The sequence below is a fragment of the Cetorhinus maximus genome, chromosome 29, assembly GCF_964194155.1.
Source record: "Cetorhinus maximus chromosome 29, sCetMax3.hap1.1, whole genome shotgun sequence".
NCBI classification, from domain to species: domain Eukaryota; kingdom Metazoa; phylum Chordata; class Chondrichthyes; order Lamniformes; family Cetorhinidae; genus Cetorhinus; species Cetorhinus maximus.
In genome coordinates this window covers 1,806,686-1,824,908 of record NC_135907.1, presented here as the reverse complement: position 1 = coordinate 1,824,908, position 18,223 = coordinate 1,806,686, and the positions used below count along the sequence as shown (strand labels likewise).

At 43.2% G+C, this 18,223-nt stretch overlaps 1 protein-coding gene across 4 annotated transcripts in view; it reads left to right on the top strand.

The window, feature by feature from the left end:
• Positions 1–18,223, top strand: part of LOC144669540 (myocardin-related transcription factor A-like) — a 144,205-nt gene that overhangs the window by 37,426 nt on the left and 88,556 nt on the right. For all 4 annotated transcript variants that reach the window (XM_078532017.1, XM_078532019.1, XM_078532016.1 and 1 more), the window contains one exon: positions 8,616–8,681. In XM_078532017.1, the coding sequence (XP_078388143.1) occupies positions 8,616–8,681 (66 nt within the window). The remainder of the gene's footprint in view (positions 1–8,615; positions 8,682–18,223) is intronic.

The following is an 18,223-nucleotide window of genomic DNA, read 5'->3' as shown; positions in this document are numbered from 1 at the left end:
GCAATTTTTGAAGAAGAGCGGAGAGTTTTTCTGGCCAGTGTTCATCTTCTAGCCAGCACCACCAAAATAAATTAATTCATCACGTTGCATTCAAAACTTGCTATTTGCAAATTACTGCTATTTCTATTTACATAAGTGACACGTCAAAAGTACTGTGGCTATGCTATGGAGCTATTGGGGGGGAGGGGGGGGTGCGGGGTGATTTCCCTGAGGACTCAACAGGTTCTATATAAATGCAAGCCATTCTTTTTTAAGTGAATGTTGGTGTGAACACTGTGTGGCCAGGAAGTCTTGCAATAAAGATTCTACCAGACACCTTTTTTTAGGGCTAAATGACATGAAGTGGACCCATTGCCATTGATGTCCGTCTCTGTCAATTTATTTTATGTTGAATGACATAGGATTTGTAACACAGAAACAGACCTCTGTCTTACTGGTCCATGTCAGTAACCCTATCAGGGTTTTACTCCCTTCTTCTGTATTCAAGCTGATCTGCACCCATTGCACATCACATTATACCACCATTTTATCTAGCTGTACCCCTAGAGACCATCAATATAAGGTGGTCACCAAGAAATCCGATAGGGATTTCAGAAGAAGCTTTTTTACCTTAAGGGTTAGTGAGAATGTGGAACTGGCTACCGTAGGGAAGCAAATGGTACAGATGTACTTGGGGGGGGAGGAAACTAGACAAGCATAAGAGGGAGAAGAGAACAGATGGTTACGGAGGTAGATTTAGATGAGAAAAATTGGGAGGAGCAATGAGTGAAACATAAACACAAGCATGGACTGGTTGGGCTGAATGGCCTGGCCTGTGCTGTATATCCTATATAATCCACCAAAGTGACTAGCAAACAGTTCCACTCTCAGAATTTCACTGCAATACAGTTTGAGAAATGAGCAAGATCTCAGCTTTTGTAACACACTATAGAACACTTTATTTACTGTGCCTTTGCATTTTCGGATGTCCTGTGTATTTGGGAATTGAAACCTACTGATGATTATTCAGCTTACTGCTATTATGTCAGTGTGTTTGTTGCCATACATTAAATTTATGCACCTTGCTGGCTGTCAGCATTACCATGACATCACCTAGCAGTGTAATAAGACACCTGGTTTTATTTTAAAAGCAATCATTGGTACTCTGAAGTGTACTCAAAATTGCAATCTAACTGGGCATCTGCAGTGAGCTATAAACTTAAGTTTCCTGTGCAGTTTGAGCTCGATGCCCTTGTAATAATTTGAACATTGCCCACAATCTAAATACCACCTGCCATCTCTGCGGAGGCTCTCCTAACACTCTGCAACCTTGGACAGGATGCAAGGAAAAGCTTATCTGGTAGGTGATCTGTCCCTTTGCATTGCAACTTTTTTCCTTTCTCTTCTGAGCTTCCCTGTGTTCATCGGTGGTCATCCCATCAGCAGTCTTAGCTCTGGAATTCTCTCCTGAAACCTAGAGTACTGTGTACAGTTTTTGTCTCCTTACTTAAGGAAGGATGTACTTGCATTGGAGGCAGTTCAGAGAAGCTTCATTAGACTGATTCCTGGGGTGAAGGTGTTATCTTATGAGAAAAGGTTGGGCCTATATTCATTGGTGTTTAGGCAAATGAGAGGTGATCTTATTGAAACATATAAGATTGAGGGGGTTTGACAGGATAGATGCTGAGAGGATGTTTCCCCTCGTGAGGGAATCTAGAACTAGGGGACACAGTTTAAAAATAAGGGGTCTCCCAGTTAAGGCAGATGAGAACAGATTTCTTCTCTACCCCAGCGAGCAGTGGAGGCTGGGTCATTGAATACATTCAAGGCTGAGTTAGACAGATTTTTTTATTTCCTAGTACTTGAGGGTTAAGAGGAGCAGGTAGAGGATCGGTCATTTTGGTTGGCAAGATGTAATGAGTGGTGTGGCACAGCGATATGTGCTGGAGTCTCAACCTTTTACAATTTATATAAATGACTTGGAAGGAGGGACTGAAGGTGTGGTTGCTAAATTTGCTGATAACACAAACATAGATAGGGAAGTAAGTTGTGAAGAGGACATGAGGTTACAAAGGGATTATAGATAGGTTAAGTGAGTGGGCAAAGATCTGGCAAATGGAGTACAATGTGGGAAAATGTGAAATTGTCCATTTTGGTAGGAATAATGAAAAAAAAAGCTTACTATCTAAATGGTGAGAGATTGCAGAGCTCTGAGATGCAGAGAGATCTGGGTGTCCGCGTGCATGAATCTCAAAAAATTAGTATGCAGATATAATAAGTAATAAGGAAAGTTAATAGAATGTTATTGTTTATTGTGAGGGGATTTGAATACAAAAGTAGGGAGATTATGTTTCAGTTATACAGGGCTCTGGTGAGACCACATCTGGAGTACTGTGTACATTGGTCTTATTTAAGGAAAGATATAAATGTGTCGTTAGCAGTTCAGCGAAGGTTTGCTAGACTTATACCTGGAATGGGTGGATTGTCTTATGAGGAAAGGTTGGACAGGCTAGGAACTTAGAAGAGTAAGAGGTGACTTGATTGAAAACTTTAAGATACTGTGGGGTCTGGACAAAGTGGATGTGGAGAGGATGTTTCCTCTTGTGAGAGAATCTAGAGCTAGGGGTCACTGTTTCAAAGATGGGCGTTTTACCATTTAAGGCAGATGAGAAGAAATTTTTTTTGGGTTGTGTTTTTGGAACTCTTCCCCAAAAGGCGGTGGAAGCAGACCAGCAGATCAGCAGATAGGGAATGTCTTGGCTTCGAAAGAATGACTGGCAAGTATATCAAACCATCTCGAGTGAACTTATCTTTTTTTATTCACGGGATGTAGGCGTCGCTGGCTGGGCCAGCATTTATTGCCTGACCCTAGTTGCCTTTGAGAAGGTGGTGGTGAGCTGCCTTCTTGAACCGCTGCAGTACATGTGGTGTAGGTACACCCACAGTGCTGTTAGGAAGGGAGTTCCAGGATTTCGACCCAGCGACAGTGAAGAAATTATGATATATTTCCAAGTCAGGATGGTGAGTGGCTTGGAGGGGAACTTGCAGGCGGTGGTGTTCCCATGCCCTTTGAGGTGGTAGAGGACACAGGTTTGAAAGGAGCTAAGGAACCTTGGTGAGTTGCTACTGTACATCTTGTAGATGGTACACACTGCTGCCACTGTGTGTCAGTGGTGAATGTCACCTGATTTGCTGATATTCTCATCCTTCTCCTTTCCCCTCCCCATTCTGTACATTGGAACTCCTGAAGGGCTATCTTTTGAAGTCCTGATCTTCAATAGCAGTGCGGTGTTTCACTGCTCTACTTCTATTTTCTGGTCTTTCCCATATCATTTCCTCTGTCTCAATGTGGTAAAGCATTATTCGAGTAATAGTCCTGAGTTTATGTCCTGTTGTGGGATTAACAACAGTTTTTCAATATTTACCACCTGGGCACACCTCATAGAATTGAAAACCTCCAAGTGATCAGCCTCTTCACAGTCTGTATTCCAGTGGGGAAAAAAGGCTCATTTTTCAAGCCTTGATTTGTGACTAACACTTAATCCCTGGTGTTTGAAGAATGAGGAAGCACATACAGGTTGAACAATGGTCATGAACGGTGGGACATGAAGTTCAATACAGATGGACACAAATTAGAATATGAACGTACAAAATTGACAAGCAGATAAGCATCAGCTGGTCCATCAACCAGCGCCACACCTCATGATGACTGGAGTATCATTATCTAGACACTCGTCCACCCCCCTCTTTCACTCCTCACAACCCTATCCCCAATGCTGCTATGTTATTACCTAGAGGGGAACTTTCCTTCCCAAAACATGGAAACAAAGTGTCCTAAACACATCTTAAACAGTAAGACTCCTGATCTATTGGAAGAAGGTAGAGAGATCTTGGGCTGTAAATTGTTGTAGATTTTTAAAAGGTGAGCGTGCAGGTAGAAAACAGTGAGTATGTGTTCATATGGTTTGTGCTAGCTGTAGGTAATTCATGTTCATCTTTCATATGAAAGTGGGAAGAGAGTTGGTTACCAGTATGTTGCACTTGTACCCAGTTTCTGGCCTACTGCTTCCACCTCCTTTCTCGGTACCTTTCTCTTGTCGTGCTATTTGCCATCCATTCCTGGATGAGCTGCACTTTCCTCAAGTTAAGCATTAAGAAGGCCAGTGTCTGGGCTTGTACCATGGAATCCATACCATCACCACCAATTCTACCCGCACCTCTCTAGCCAGTGTCTGGGCTCGTACCACGGAATCCATACCATCACCACCAATTCTACCCGCACCTCTCTAGCCAGTGTCTGGGCTCGTACCACGGAATCCATACCATCACCACCAATTCTACCCCCACCTCTCTAGCCAGTGTCTGGGCTCGTACCACGGAATCCATACCATCACCACCAATTCTACCCCCACCTCTCTAGCCAGTGTCTGGGCTCGTACCATGGAATCCATACCATCACCACCAATTCTACCCGCACCTCTCTAGCCAATGTCTGGGCTCGTACCACGGAATCCATACCATCACCACCAATTCTACCCGCACCTCTCTAGCCAGTGTCTGGGCTGAGCCAGCCTGTTCACAACCTCGACGTCCTGTTTCACTGAGCTGAGCTTCTGCCTAGTGTGCGTCACAGTCTACTTCTGTCACCATGACATTGCTGGCCTCTGCCCCTTGCTCGTTCCCAGCTACCCTTGTTAACTTCAGCTCATGGAAAACTCTGCTGCTGTATCCTGTTCTGCACCAGGCTGTGGCTACCCAGCACTCCAAAGCTTACATTGGCTCTGAGTGCCCAGTCCCAGTAATTTAAATTTAAACCGCTCATTCTCATGTTTAATCCCTTTCATGGGCTCACCCCTGTAACTGTCTCAAGCTCTATAATTCCCACCTCAATTCTCTGTTCTTCCACTTCCTGGCCTTTTGTGCATTTCACACTTCCCCTCACTCTACCCTTCTTTGTGCTTCAGTAACTTTGGGGCCCTACATTCTGGAGCAAACCCCTCTGCCTCTCCACCTAACCCAACAGCTTCAAGAGCATTGTTTAAAACCTACTTCTTTGACCCAGCTTTTGGTCACCCTGGCTATCTCCTCCTTTGGCTTGGTGTTCATTTTATTCTGACCAGGGCTCTGCATAGCATCTTAGAACACCTTGCTATTTCTGCATTCAAGGTACTGTGTTGTCACCTGCTCAGGCTGAAATTGTGTTTTCACTTGTTTTAGAGTGAGAGAACTGTTATCCCTCATAGCTGACCCCTGACTTGCTTGTACCCTCCGTGATTAAAGACAGTGAAGAAAAGGATCCCAACATTTCACAATTTCACAGATACATATGGAGTTAAGTACAGCCTGATTCGGGTAATGTGTTTGTTCCATCTAGGAGGATTGCTCCTAGCCTGCAGTTAGTAATTGAAGGTGACCATGGTACTGACACAGATGCACCTCCTCCCTCTGTCTCCTTTTCTGTCCTCCCGCAAAAGATTTTCTTGGCAGGTCACACCTTCAGTGTGTTGTACCTACTGCAGATCAGACAGGTGAATGGGAACGCACTCATGGCAGTGAAGCTATTGTTACCTGATCTCAGTTTGGAGGATGACTGTCCTGGAATCGTTCCAAGGGAAACATTTTGTACAGTGAATGCTGAATAAAAATGTGACCTGTGTTACACAGAAAATCAATAAGATAAATGAGTTCTGGATGTGTTGTGCAGAACACACTTAGAGGGAGTGAGACAATGTTGGATACTCTTAGTCTGCAAGCAGAGTATCAACGGTTTGGACAACTTGGAATATATTCCCCAAATTTGTTTTGAAACTAGATTTAATGTCTGAGTTTTTATCTGTTATTGCCATTGTGTTTTCTTATATCGCGTCATAGGAAAAGGATTAAGACCGTTTACGGAAGCTAATAAGGGTATTTGTGGGATCATTCAGCTGAGTGGTGAGGAGATTTCACTGAGGACAGTATCAGAGCAACATTGCTTTTGTCTAACCCGTTTATACAAAATGATGGGGCAGGACTTGTCAGGATTTACAGCAAGCAGTCTAAACAGCCACATCAAACAGGACTCATGACTGTAACTACAGCCAAGTCTCCCTTTAAAAGCAGGATTGTTTTCCCAGAAAAATAGTGGAGGATATTTACAAAATAAGAATTGATTTTTTTTGAGCAAAATGCAGTAAGTGGAGGATAGTTACATTATGCAAAGTGTTGTGAAATTAACCCAGCCACTTACAGCAATGCAGTCTCCAGGTGATTGGTTAATTTTCCGGTTGATTATCTCTATTCTGGCTAAGACTTGTGTTACTACATGTAGCTATAAGAGGCGTGTTCTTCCCGCTTCGATTGTACCATGGCTAGCTACCTTTTGCTTTTCAGAGTGTCTTTTCTCTTGTATCTTGAGCCTCTAAGTTATGCTAACCATTCCATCCCTTGTTTTCATTGCCAAATACGGGGAGTCGGCGGGGGGATGGGTATGGGGAGTGGTGCTTGGAGGGGAGATGGTAATACAGTCACACTGACAAGAACCTAGTGTGGCTTGGGCAAAGGGGAGTCCACTATTTCCTCTGCCTGTCCAGAGGAGCTGCGAAACCTCTTCATCGTCTCAGAGCTCCAGTTGGATTCACCAACAGACTTCAAACAGAGCATTGCAGCATCAAGCAGCGAAAGATGACAAGTACTCTAGGCCGTAAGCTCGAGAATTTCCTCCCTACACCTCTCTGCCTCTCAATTTCCTCCTTTAAGACATTCCTTAAAACCTACCTCTTTGACCAAGTTTTTGGTCACCTGACTTAATATGAACTTATGTGGCTTGGTATCAAATTTTGTTTACTACGCTCCTCGGGATGTTTTTTTTTCCTTAAAGGCACCATATACGTACAGGCTGTTTTTAAAGCGAACGCTAACCGTGAGACTTTGTACACAGGATGGTCCACAATGATGCTTCAAATTCTGGCCCCTTTCTCTTTGGGAAAGATGCTCGAATGCATCTGATGTCACATCTAAAGTCAGGGATGGGCGGTGTTTTTGGTGGAGGAAGGAGAAGGAATCATAAAGTTGAGCACGCGATTTGCATTTGCCTCCAACATTTAGGAAAGTACACGTTTTATTGGAGGTTTCTCTTTTTTTGGCCTTAGTTCCCTATATTTTAAAACTAAATTTTAAATAAATAGTACTTGGTCTGAAAACTAACTTGCACTGTTCATTTGATGTGCAAAATGGGAAAATGTTTTTACTCTTAGTTTAAAATTAGGATCAACTGAGACCAGCACTTTGTGGTTTGAGTTATTCTGGTCTTGTATTTATCTCCGATTGCAGCTGATTTTGTGTCCAGTTTGCAGACCTAGAGTAGAGCATTTATGTTGATTTAAGGACTAGAAGAGATTTATGCTGGCCTCGTACCTCTAATGGGATTGCCTCCGGTGGCTGTGGGTAAATAGAGCAGGAAAACTGGACTCTAATGACAATGTGGAGTCTGTTTCCTTGTTTGTATGATCTCGCTAACTCTTCTGATCCTGCCCACCCAGTCCTTTTTTATCCCCATTTTGAACATGCTCACAATGTCCAATTTGCTTTTCAATTGAATGAGAGCAATGATGTTGAAGTAGGTCATGATAAGGTTGAAAAGTCTTGATGTTTTTAATTGTCAGGTGCTGAACGTTATAGTCAAAACAGAGTGCAAGCCTAAGGTAGCTGTGCTCAAACTATAGAGTGCTCTGGTTAAACTTCCCCTTGTGTGCGACGTCTAATTCTGGTCATTGAGATGTAAATAATTCAGATGCTAGAGGTGGTCACAGAGAGGAGTCACTAACTTGGTCATGGTTGAATTATGGACAAGGAGGAGGGGTATTTGAGTATCTTGGACTTGGGAGGAGTTGACCAAGAGGGAACGTAACAGTGATGTGCAAGATAATGCAAAGATTATAAATGGAATCAATGTGGATTGCTATATCAGACTAAAGCATTACTGTTAATACAGTGCACCAGAGGGTCAAACTGATACAGGTCAAATTGAGGGCTGAAATCATGGAGTTCTTCGCAAGATGACCGACAAGTGGAAGCGCACTTTGGATAGCTGAATGGAGCCAATAAAACCTTAAATTACTGGAGAAACAGATGCAGTGTTGAAGGGCTGGTTAGTCTTTCTTTGGGTAGAGAGAAGTTGTATTTCCTTTCCCCCCCTCCCCACCCTCCTCCACGAGAAACCCACCACACCTTGTGGATTGAGTAGAAAGTTGATGGTAATTTGTGACCCTCAAGTTATGAATTCAGGGGTCTCACTACTGCAGGGCGCAGTAATTGCGTGGGCTCTTGTATTTGTCTTGTGGTTTGCATTTAGGCAACATGTTCGTAAGCTAAAATGTTTTATACTTAAATTCTCCCCGCCTCCCTTTTTCTTTAAAACGCCAATTTTAAAAAAAAAAAAATTGAATTGTTGAAACACATTGTGGAGCTTACCAGATTGACAGACGCCTTCGCTGTTTCCGACTTAAAAGCAGCTGGGAGGAAGTGCTAGATCTGTGACCACTTCTGCAAAAAGTGAAGGTTAAAATGGAGAACTTTCTCAAAGCAGTGGGGGATTACTGCAATCACTCTCGGCCCTAGCAGCAGCACTAACCATGTCTGTCCTTTCCCTCCGACAGTACTGCAGCTGAAGCTTCAGCAGCGGCGGACACGGGAGGAGCTGGCCAGCCAGGGAATCATGCCACGTAAGTAACAGCCACGTAGAATACTACAGTCATAACTGGAGGTGGCTTGGCGCCTTCTGTTAAAATGAATGCTGATACCATTTTGAAAGTAGACTATGTGCGTGTTTTTGAAATGGTTGCATTTTTTTCTTTTCCCACCACCCCCCCCCACCCCCCACCAACCTCCCCTTCTTTTCTGGATCTTGAGCATTTTCTGAGCACGTACTGTTGAACTATTCTGAATTAAATCATCTTTCTCCCTGAGGGAAATCAAAGGTGGCGGAGAGGCACCGTTAATGTCAAGTTAATCATTGTGTAGAGGTAGCAAGAAACTGCATACAAAGGCTCTTGTGGCATTTAACACTCGATGTTGAAACTACCTTCCCTCTGCCAGGGAGGAAGAAACTCTCAGGGCTCACGATGAATGCCTGTTTGACTCAGATAGTTCTTCCTCCTTTGACTTGCCTGGTTAGAACGGAGATTTCCTGAGTTGGACAAGCACGTACGGGCTTAATGGCCTCATGTCGTCCCGAGTGAGTAAAACAGCAACAAATAACAGGAGGGGCAATGATCTTTCTGGCAGCATTTTCATTTCTGTGGGTGTGGTGGTGTTCTTATTACAGTTGCTTGCCAGGCACTGCAAGATGAGGTGCTACTGCCTGGTAGGGTTTTTCTAGTTGGACAAGCAGCACAAAATCTACCAGCATTCAGTGCAAGTAACCAGTTGCTAAAACTGTGGACTATGTTCTTATTTGCACGGAGTCCCACTCACCATTACTTTTGCGCTTGCCGACCACATTGGTTCCTGGTTTAGCTGCACCTCGAATTTAAAATCCTCACCCTTGTTTTCAAATCCCTGCCATGGCCTCGCTCCTCCTGGTCTCTGTAACCACCTCCAGATCTCTGCACCTCTAATTCTGGCCTGTCGCACATCCCCAATTTTAATCGCACCGTAATTGGTGACCATGCCTTAACTCCCTAGGCGTCAGTCAAGCTCTGGAATTTCCTCCCTAAACCTCCCATGTCTTTTCTCCTTTAAGATGCATCTTAAAACCCACCTCTGGCCAAGCTTTTGGCTGTCCGCCCTAAAATCTCTGTATGCGGTTGTGTCAAATTTTGCTTTGATGTTCCTTTGAAGTACCTTGAACCATTTTGTTACTTTAACCATTCTATATAATCACAAGCTGTTGCTAAACTCCAGCAGTACCTCTGTGCACATTAGAGAGAAATGACTTCCATTGTACAGTGCCTTTCACAACTTCAGTATGTTCTAAAGCTATTTGCAGCCAATGAAGTGCTTTTGAACTCCAGTTGCTGCTGTAATGTTTGAAATTAGGCAGGAATTCCTGAGCCTTGCCTCTTGCTCACTTGTGCCTGAGTTCTCTGGCCTAGAGTAAGTGCGGCATGCCCCCATGAGGACAGGCTGTACATTCCACTCTGGTAAACAAGCTCCACTTATGTGGAGCTCCCAGGAGTTTTGCTTGATAACTCTTGAACTTGTGGCTGGGTCCCCATGCCCGTTGGCCACCTGACATCAAAAAATTGTAATTGACATCTCCGACAGTATGTTAAAGTTCTCACATGCATACTTCACAAGGATCAGGTTAAATTTGTTGGCTTGAGCCTTAATTATAATGCAGATGACAGCTTTGTGATTTGAGTGCTGAAGTTATTCTAAATGGTATTCTTTGTAACACCACATTGTAAAGCTGCAAGGAAGGACTGAGAACAGGCTTGGGGCCCTTGTCATGAGAAAAGAAAAGCATGGGAGGCGATCTGCTAGAGTCCTTTAAAATTATGAAGGGGTTTGATAGGATAGATATAGAGAAGATGTTTTAATGTGTGGGTGAGTCTGAAACTAGGGGACATAAATTTAAGGTAGTCACTAATAAATTCATTTAAAAATTCAAGAGAAACGTCTTTTCCCAGTGAGTTATTAGAATGTGGAACTAGGTTAGACGCAGTTAAGGCAAAGCTAGATAAGTATCTGAGGGAGAAAGGAATAAGTGGATATCCTGATTTGGGAGGAGAGTTGTTTGGAGCATAAGCTCCAGCGCAGGCCTGTTGGCCTGAATGCCCTGTAGTTATTATGCATCTCTCCTCACATGCTGCACTTAAAGGGGAAAGAGGGGAAGTTAGTCCCTTTTTGTACTGTAACCCAGAACTGCCGAATTCTGGAGAAAGAAACCATTGACCGTTTGTAAACTTGTGGAATTCTGGCACTCTCCTGCTTTGTGGGAGCTGCTCTTGTCTGTTGTGGCTGGCGCTGGTAGTGATGATGAGGCCCATCGTAGCAGGACCCTGTCGGAAAATTCATTTTGAAGTTCTTTTAACAAAAAAGAAAAATTTCTTTTGCAAATATTTGTACTGGGAGATTTACGTGAATAAAATCTGCCTCCCTAAATACTCTTTCAATCTTCAGAAGATTTAGCAGTATACTTCAGAGTGGAGCAAAACCCCTGCATGTCTTGCTGCAAAAACAGACCGAATTGAACAGTTTATTGCTCTGGCAATGTATTTTATGGAGCCTTGCAGATATAAACCTTGAGGTTTGCTTTCTGAAAACTGGAAATGCATTTTGAAGCTTAGAGATCAGTTTCTTTTGTCACCTTGGCCCTTGGCTTAACAAGCAAACAGGGCCTCAGTCCCTGCTTGTGGACTTAAGGGAAGACGGTGGCTTATTGGTAGTGTCACTGGACTGGTAATCCAGGCTAATGCTCTGGGGGCAGGGGTTCAAATCCCACCCTGACAGCTGGTGGAATTTAAATTCAATTAATAAAATCTGGAATTGAAAGCTAGTCTCAGTAATGGTGACCGTGACAAACTATCATCAGCTGTCATAAAAACCCATCTGATTCACTCATTTGGAGAAGGAAATCTGCCTGGTCTGGCCTACATGCGGCTGCAGGTCCACAGCACTGTTATTGACTCTTAACCGCCCCCTGAATTGACAACAGATGTGTCAGCGATGCCCACATCCCATGAAAGAATAAAAAAAAAACACATACTTGACTGACACACTATGTTGTGAAAAGTCAAATTGTCTCCTTCAGTGGTTCAGACAGATGTTGAAGATCCCATGGCACTTTTTGAGGAATTGAAGGGTGACCTAGCAGAATATTCTCCCTTCAGTCAATACCGTTAAAATAGATTAACATCTTGCTATATGCAAAACGATTACTGCATTTACCTTATTGTGACTCGGACTGTAATTCAGAGTAAGTGCAGTACGTTTTTGAGATGTGATGAGATGGCTCATAAAGTTTCTTGCTTCCTTTAAAATCTTTATGTACTACTCTTAAATAACCTTGATGGTGCAGGTGGATACTTCCCAAAGCTGCATCCGTGTTGGTGACAGGACAAAGAAAAGTGGGAAGTGGGGAAGTTCAGATGAAACATTTCCACAATGATATGTACTGACTTAAGGCAGAAACACTGTAGGCCATGAGGCTCTCAAAGGCAAGCGGCTCGATCCTCTCATTCAATATTTACATTTCCTTCAGTGATTTCTCTCCTGTTTTGTGGACCTGCCGTTTGTAAAGCACTGTTCCCTGCATCGTCACCTGGTTATTGGATAAACCCTAAACAGAACACTTAAGATGTGTCAGCTAAAGCTCTGTTGATAACACTGTCCCTTCTGTCCCTTCTGAGTCAGAAGGTTGAGTTTAAACCCCAATCCAGTATTTGAGCACCAAAATCAAGGCGAAGGGGGTGCTGCAGTGCTGAAGGTGTCGTCTTTCGGATGAGGTTTTAAACTGAAACCACTTCTGTCCCCTCGGGAGGCGGTGGCGTAGTGGCATTGCCACCAGACTGGTAACCTGGAAACCCAGGGGTAATACTCTGGGGACCCGGGTTTGAATCCCACCACGGCAGATGGTGGAATTTGAATCCAATAAGAATCTGGAATTAAAAGTCTAATGATGATTGTGAAACCATTGCTGATTGTCATAAAAGTCTGCTGTCCTTACCTGGCCTGGCCTACATGTGACCCACAGCAATGTGGTTGACTCTACAAGGACAATTGGGGATGGGCAATAAATTCTGGCTGGGTCAGAGACGCGCACATCCCATCAACGCATAAATTTAAAAAAAAGGTGGGTGTTAAAGATTCCATGCACCATTTTGTGATTCCTGGTGGTCACTATTTATCCCTCAATTAACAGTGCAAAAAGAGATTAATTGTTCCCACAAAAGGCAAATGATGACCATGCAGCATTACCTACAGCACAACTATGGCTACACTTCAAAAAGTGCTTTGACACATCTGGTGGTCTTGATGATGCGTACAAATGCCAAGAGTTATTGATCTTTGAAGTGGGAACCTGGATCTAATCTTTATATTGGTTTCTCTGGTACAAAAAGCTTGGTCATTCCTGTCTTGAGGCCTGATTATGCCATCAGGATACCTGATCAAAGCACAAGTGTTAACAACAGAAGAGTCATCACAAAGTCAACCAGCAACAGTGGCAGATGGACAACAAACATGTGATACATGTGGCTCCCATTGCTTTTGGCATTGGCCTGTGGAACCAATAATTCTTCCTAATTCTGTGTGTCATGGCCATTTTTGTTTTGAAGATCTGTGGCGTGTTGTAAATTTGAATCATTTTTTGAGGTTACAACATTCTTAGGAAAGAGAAAAAGTCAACAGAGAAGTCTAGTGCCTGGAAGGCGCAGCAAATATCAGTTATATGATGGATGACAGTTCTAATGGGAAGGGCGGGAGCTGGAAGGGCCAAAGTCTAAAAACGGTGGTATGGCTGTGACGCTTTCACAGTGCAAGGTAGTTATGTAACCTCATTTGGAAATGAAAGCAGTTATATTGAGGCCCGGTAACTGGTCTAGAAATAAACTTAAGTTCCGATCTCTGCGTAGGGATTGTAGCAGCTCCAAAGATCTGTTTATCTCTTTATGTACATAAGGGCCCATGACATGATTCAGAGAAGAGCCAGGCTTTCTCCTCGTATCATGGCTGCTATATACTCCTCAACCAACATCACAAAAAAGAGTTTTTTATTTCTTTTGTGGGTTGAGAGTTTCATTGACGAGGCCAGCATTTGTTGTCCATCCCTAATTGCCCTTGAACTGAGTAGTTTGCTAGGCCAATTCATAGGGCAATTTTAAGAGTCAACCACATTGCTGTGAGTCTGGAGTCACATGTAGGCAAGACCAGCTAAGGATGGCAGATTTCCTTCCCTAAAGGACATTAGCAAACCAGATGAGTTTTTACACAAATGGTAGGATAGAAACCCTTATTCCTAGAGCATTAGCCTGGATTTCTGAATTCCTGTCTCATCACTGTCTCCCAGTGACCCCCTCTGCTGCCACCATCATCTCCAAAACTTCAAAAGAGAGTACTTAATTGGTTGAACCCTGAGGTTGTGAAATGTGCTATATGATGGTTTGTTCTTTCTGTCATTAGCTGATTTCAGGTGGGTTTATGGTACTGGTGCAGTAAACGACCTCACTGCTCCTGGACGAGAAAGGAAGATTCAGCAAATGTTCTTACTCTTGATCACTATCCAGCAACTCCACATGAAGATAGGATCCAGCACAGACCTCCCCTCCAACATATGGTCAAATGGCTTGCAAACCCTCATTCTGGGCTTGTCTGTGATGAATGGAGAATTGAGCATTGTGCTGGAGGATACTGGACTTCTGTAAGGGAGTCCCATATCTTCAGGAAAGAATGAGAACATTCAAAATAAAATTGACAATAAAGGGATCATTTACTGTAACACAGGAAAAGGCTGGATTTCTGGTTAAAGTAAATCATCTTATGAAAATATTGGAGTGACAGCTGTGGTATTGTGCTGTTCAGAATTTAAAGAAAAACCTTTAAAAGCGTTCCTAAGTTTAGATAATGAGGCCCTAAAATTCAGCACAGAAAAGGCAGGAAAATACGTGATTCAAGAAACAATTTTCTGACGATTATTAAAAATCCAGAATTGGTGAATATGGATGTGAGCTATGAAACCTGATGAGGCGCAAAATAATTAAAAAAGCAAGCAAATTTCACTGCCTCCTACACAGTGTGCGTGTGAAAGAGAGTCCTGGCTCTTTAGGCTGCACTAGGATAAATGTGTAGAATTTCCAGCAGGCTTACGCCCCTTCCCAAAAGATTTCCAGAGGATGTTGTAAGAGAAGCTAGATAGCCAAGTGCCACGATTAACGTAATCTCAGTAATTTGAAATACCAATTGACCTTTTTTTTTTGGACTTGAATTCGTGTGTGTTGACCTGCCCAAGGTCATGTTGAGGGGAAGGGTTGGCATTGGACAGTGGAAGATATGTACCATATTGATGTATATCTGGAAATTTCTGCATTCGGGCCACACCACATAATTGAGCCCACACCAGGAAAAGAAAATTGAGCCATCCACCCCAACTTGAAATTTTTCTTTGAGAAAAATTGCAGCCTATATGTCAGTCAGTAAAATACCTATTTCTATACTATTTTTCTCCTGACTTTGCTGTCTTGTAAGTCCCGCTATTGTCGTTGAAGAGGCGGGCAGGCTATCTGCCAGTGTCACTCTAATAGCTATCAGTAGTATGTGAGACATCCTTGGTTTAGTCTAATTCCTCAGTTCCGCCCTCATGGCTGCTTAGCCTTTATCTGGTGGTGCCTCACAACACTCTGAGATAAAACTTGTTGCTTGGGGTATCATGGGTGCAAAGCTGTCTCTCCACTTGTGATGTGATGCTAATAATGGAATACATTTTCTAAATAATGTTGAGATCCAATCTTAGTAACGTGGCCCGGCAGGGTGATGTGATGCAGCAGAAAGGCATCTGAAATAAGCAGCTGGAAGTCAGCATAAGTCGCTTTCCAGAGTTTCAACCTGCTTTTGCTGAGCAGCCACAGTTTCCACTGCAAGTTAATGTGACTGGATGTGCCACCTGGTGAGGTATGGACTGGGAAGCCCTCGCATTCAATTCCTAGCCTCCCCTGAGGTAGCTGATCTTAGCTGGGACACTGCAGTTAGTTTCTGTGTCTCTGCACCATACCGGAGCAGTCAGCCAGCAGCTCCTTCTCCTATTCATTGTTCACTAGTTCCTCCTGAAAATTGGGTGGATATCTGATGGAAACAGTTTGTGCTCACCTGTACTATCCCCCTTACCCCAAAGAGTCTGCCAGTGCTTATTGTCTGGGTTCACACCTGATGAGTGGGCAGTGGGGTGAAGTACTGGAGGGATGCTGACCTGTATAGAATCATCCCCTGAAAGAGGCAGTGCTTTAACAGAAGTGGAAGGAAAGGAGAGATGCAATTTGGTTTTGTTACTTGGAATACAGAAGTATTTAAGTTCATACATTGAAATGTATTGTGACACAGATATTTAACTAAAAGAAACTTCTTGGAGAAATGTGGTTACTATGTCCGAGATGTCCTGTGTCCAGTTCTCTTTCCACAAAGGGGAAGATGGTGACATTAAACAGTCCATCTTGGCTGAAGTTGAAAGCTGATGCATGCACACATGTGTGGTCATTGGATTAATGCCTACTAGAGCTGGGAAGTACCTCAAATTACTTTCATAGCCAAGGTGAGATCATTTCTCAGAGAGACCACACATTTATGGCATTTTTCACAGCGTTAGGAGGTCTGATAAAGCGACACAGCCAGTGACATACACCAGAACGACTGCCAGGGTTTACTCTAAGAAGACAGGTTGAATGAATGTGGCTTGTTGTATTCCATCGTGCTGAGAAGGTTGAGGAGTGATCCAATTGAAGGATTGAAAATGGTGAAAGGATTCAAAAGGGTAGCTACAGAAAAGGTATTTCCCCTGGGATAGGGAATCCAGAACAAGGAGGCACAACCTTAAAATTAGAGCCAAGCTGTTTAGGAGTAAAATCAGGAAGTGCAGTTTTCTTACAAAGGATATTGGAAATGTGAAATTCTCTCCCTCACTAGATTGTGGATGCTTAGTCAATTGAAGTTTTCAAGACCAATATAAACGTTTTTTATTAAGCAAAGGAGATTTGGAACAAAGTTGGGCAAATGGATTTGAGGTGTAGATCAGCTGTGACCTAATTGAATGACGGAATAGATTCAAGGGGCTGAATTTCCTACCCTGTTCCTATATTTCCATGTAACTCATTATTGCAATGTGGGGAAATACAGCAGCCAAATTGCACACATCACGGTCCCTCAAACAGCTGAGACCGCTTCAACTAACTTCCTTGAAGAAAGAAAACCTGCTGTGCTTACCCGGCCTGTCCGATATGTGACTTCAGTCCCACACCAAAGTTGTTGACTTGTAACTACCCTCTGAAGTGTCTTTGTATCGGGGAAACCAGATATGGCCAAAAAATTCCAGCCTTGCTGGTGACACCCACAGAATGAATTTATTTTAAATGACCAGATAACCTATATTTATGATGTTCCTCGAGGGATAAATATTTGTTTGGGCACAGAATTCCCCACCCCTAGTCAAATAGTGCTATGCTCCACCTGAGGGTACAGGTTTAATGCCTCTTCTGAAATATAGCATCTCAGTTGCGCAGGACTCATTCAATACTGCCCTGAAATGTCAGCCTGCATTATGTGCTGAAGAAAAACTTGTGTTTTTATAACACTGCATGACCTCAGGATGTCCCAAAGTGCTTTTGAGGTGTAGTCATTGTTGCAGGAAATGCAGCAGCCGGTTTGCACACAGCAAGTCCTCACAATTAGCAATGAGATAGTGACCAGATAATTTGCTTGTGATATTTGTTGAGCTGAGTATTGGCCAGGAGACCAGCAGAGTTCCACTGTTTCCATTTGAAATAGTGCATTGAGTCTTATAGGTCCACTGGAGAGGGCAGACAGGCCCCCAGGTTAATTTCCAATCCAAAAGGTGGTGCCTCTGACTGTGAGCCCAAACCCTGCTCCAGGACAATCGCCTGACTGAGTCAAGACTAGCACACAATGTACTTAATGAGTTCGCCCCTGGTTCTCCCTGAAGGATCCATGTCAGAAACTTAGATGACACAGCCAATCTGGTCCATTTTTTCCCCCTGTGTTCATCGCCATAATGTGAGTTCCTGACCTCAACCATGTGACGGGGCAGTGATGACATATTGGAGAGTAAGTGGGAGAATGGAGGCCAAGTGAGCATTTACTGCTTTTATGCACTTTACAGTCAGTATACAAGATTAATTGGATTGTAACAGGCGAATCACACACCCCTTTGATCAGGGTTTGGTGTGTAGTTTGAGGCAGGAAACCAAATATTTTGTTGAATGAGAGGAGAAAGGAAGATTATTTTATTTAAAGCTAACTTTTTTTTAACTGAATTGTTGGACAGTTTCAGTCATGTCCTGTAGAAACCATTGTCTCTCTTTATGTGGTGTGTAGTGAACAGATACAAAACCAGCAGTGTTTCAGAATCATTGCAGCAGGCTCCATCATTACTAAATTGCATTGTAGCTAATATTTTTCTCTTGCAGCTAACCCAACTCTTGTTTATATCACGTTTTCCCCCACCCACCCATCACTGCTTTAGCTGCGATGATATGCAATTGAGGTAGCTAGTCTACAGGAAGCGAAAGTATTACTTCTTCAGGTCATGATCAGGGATCAT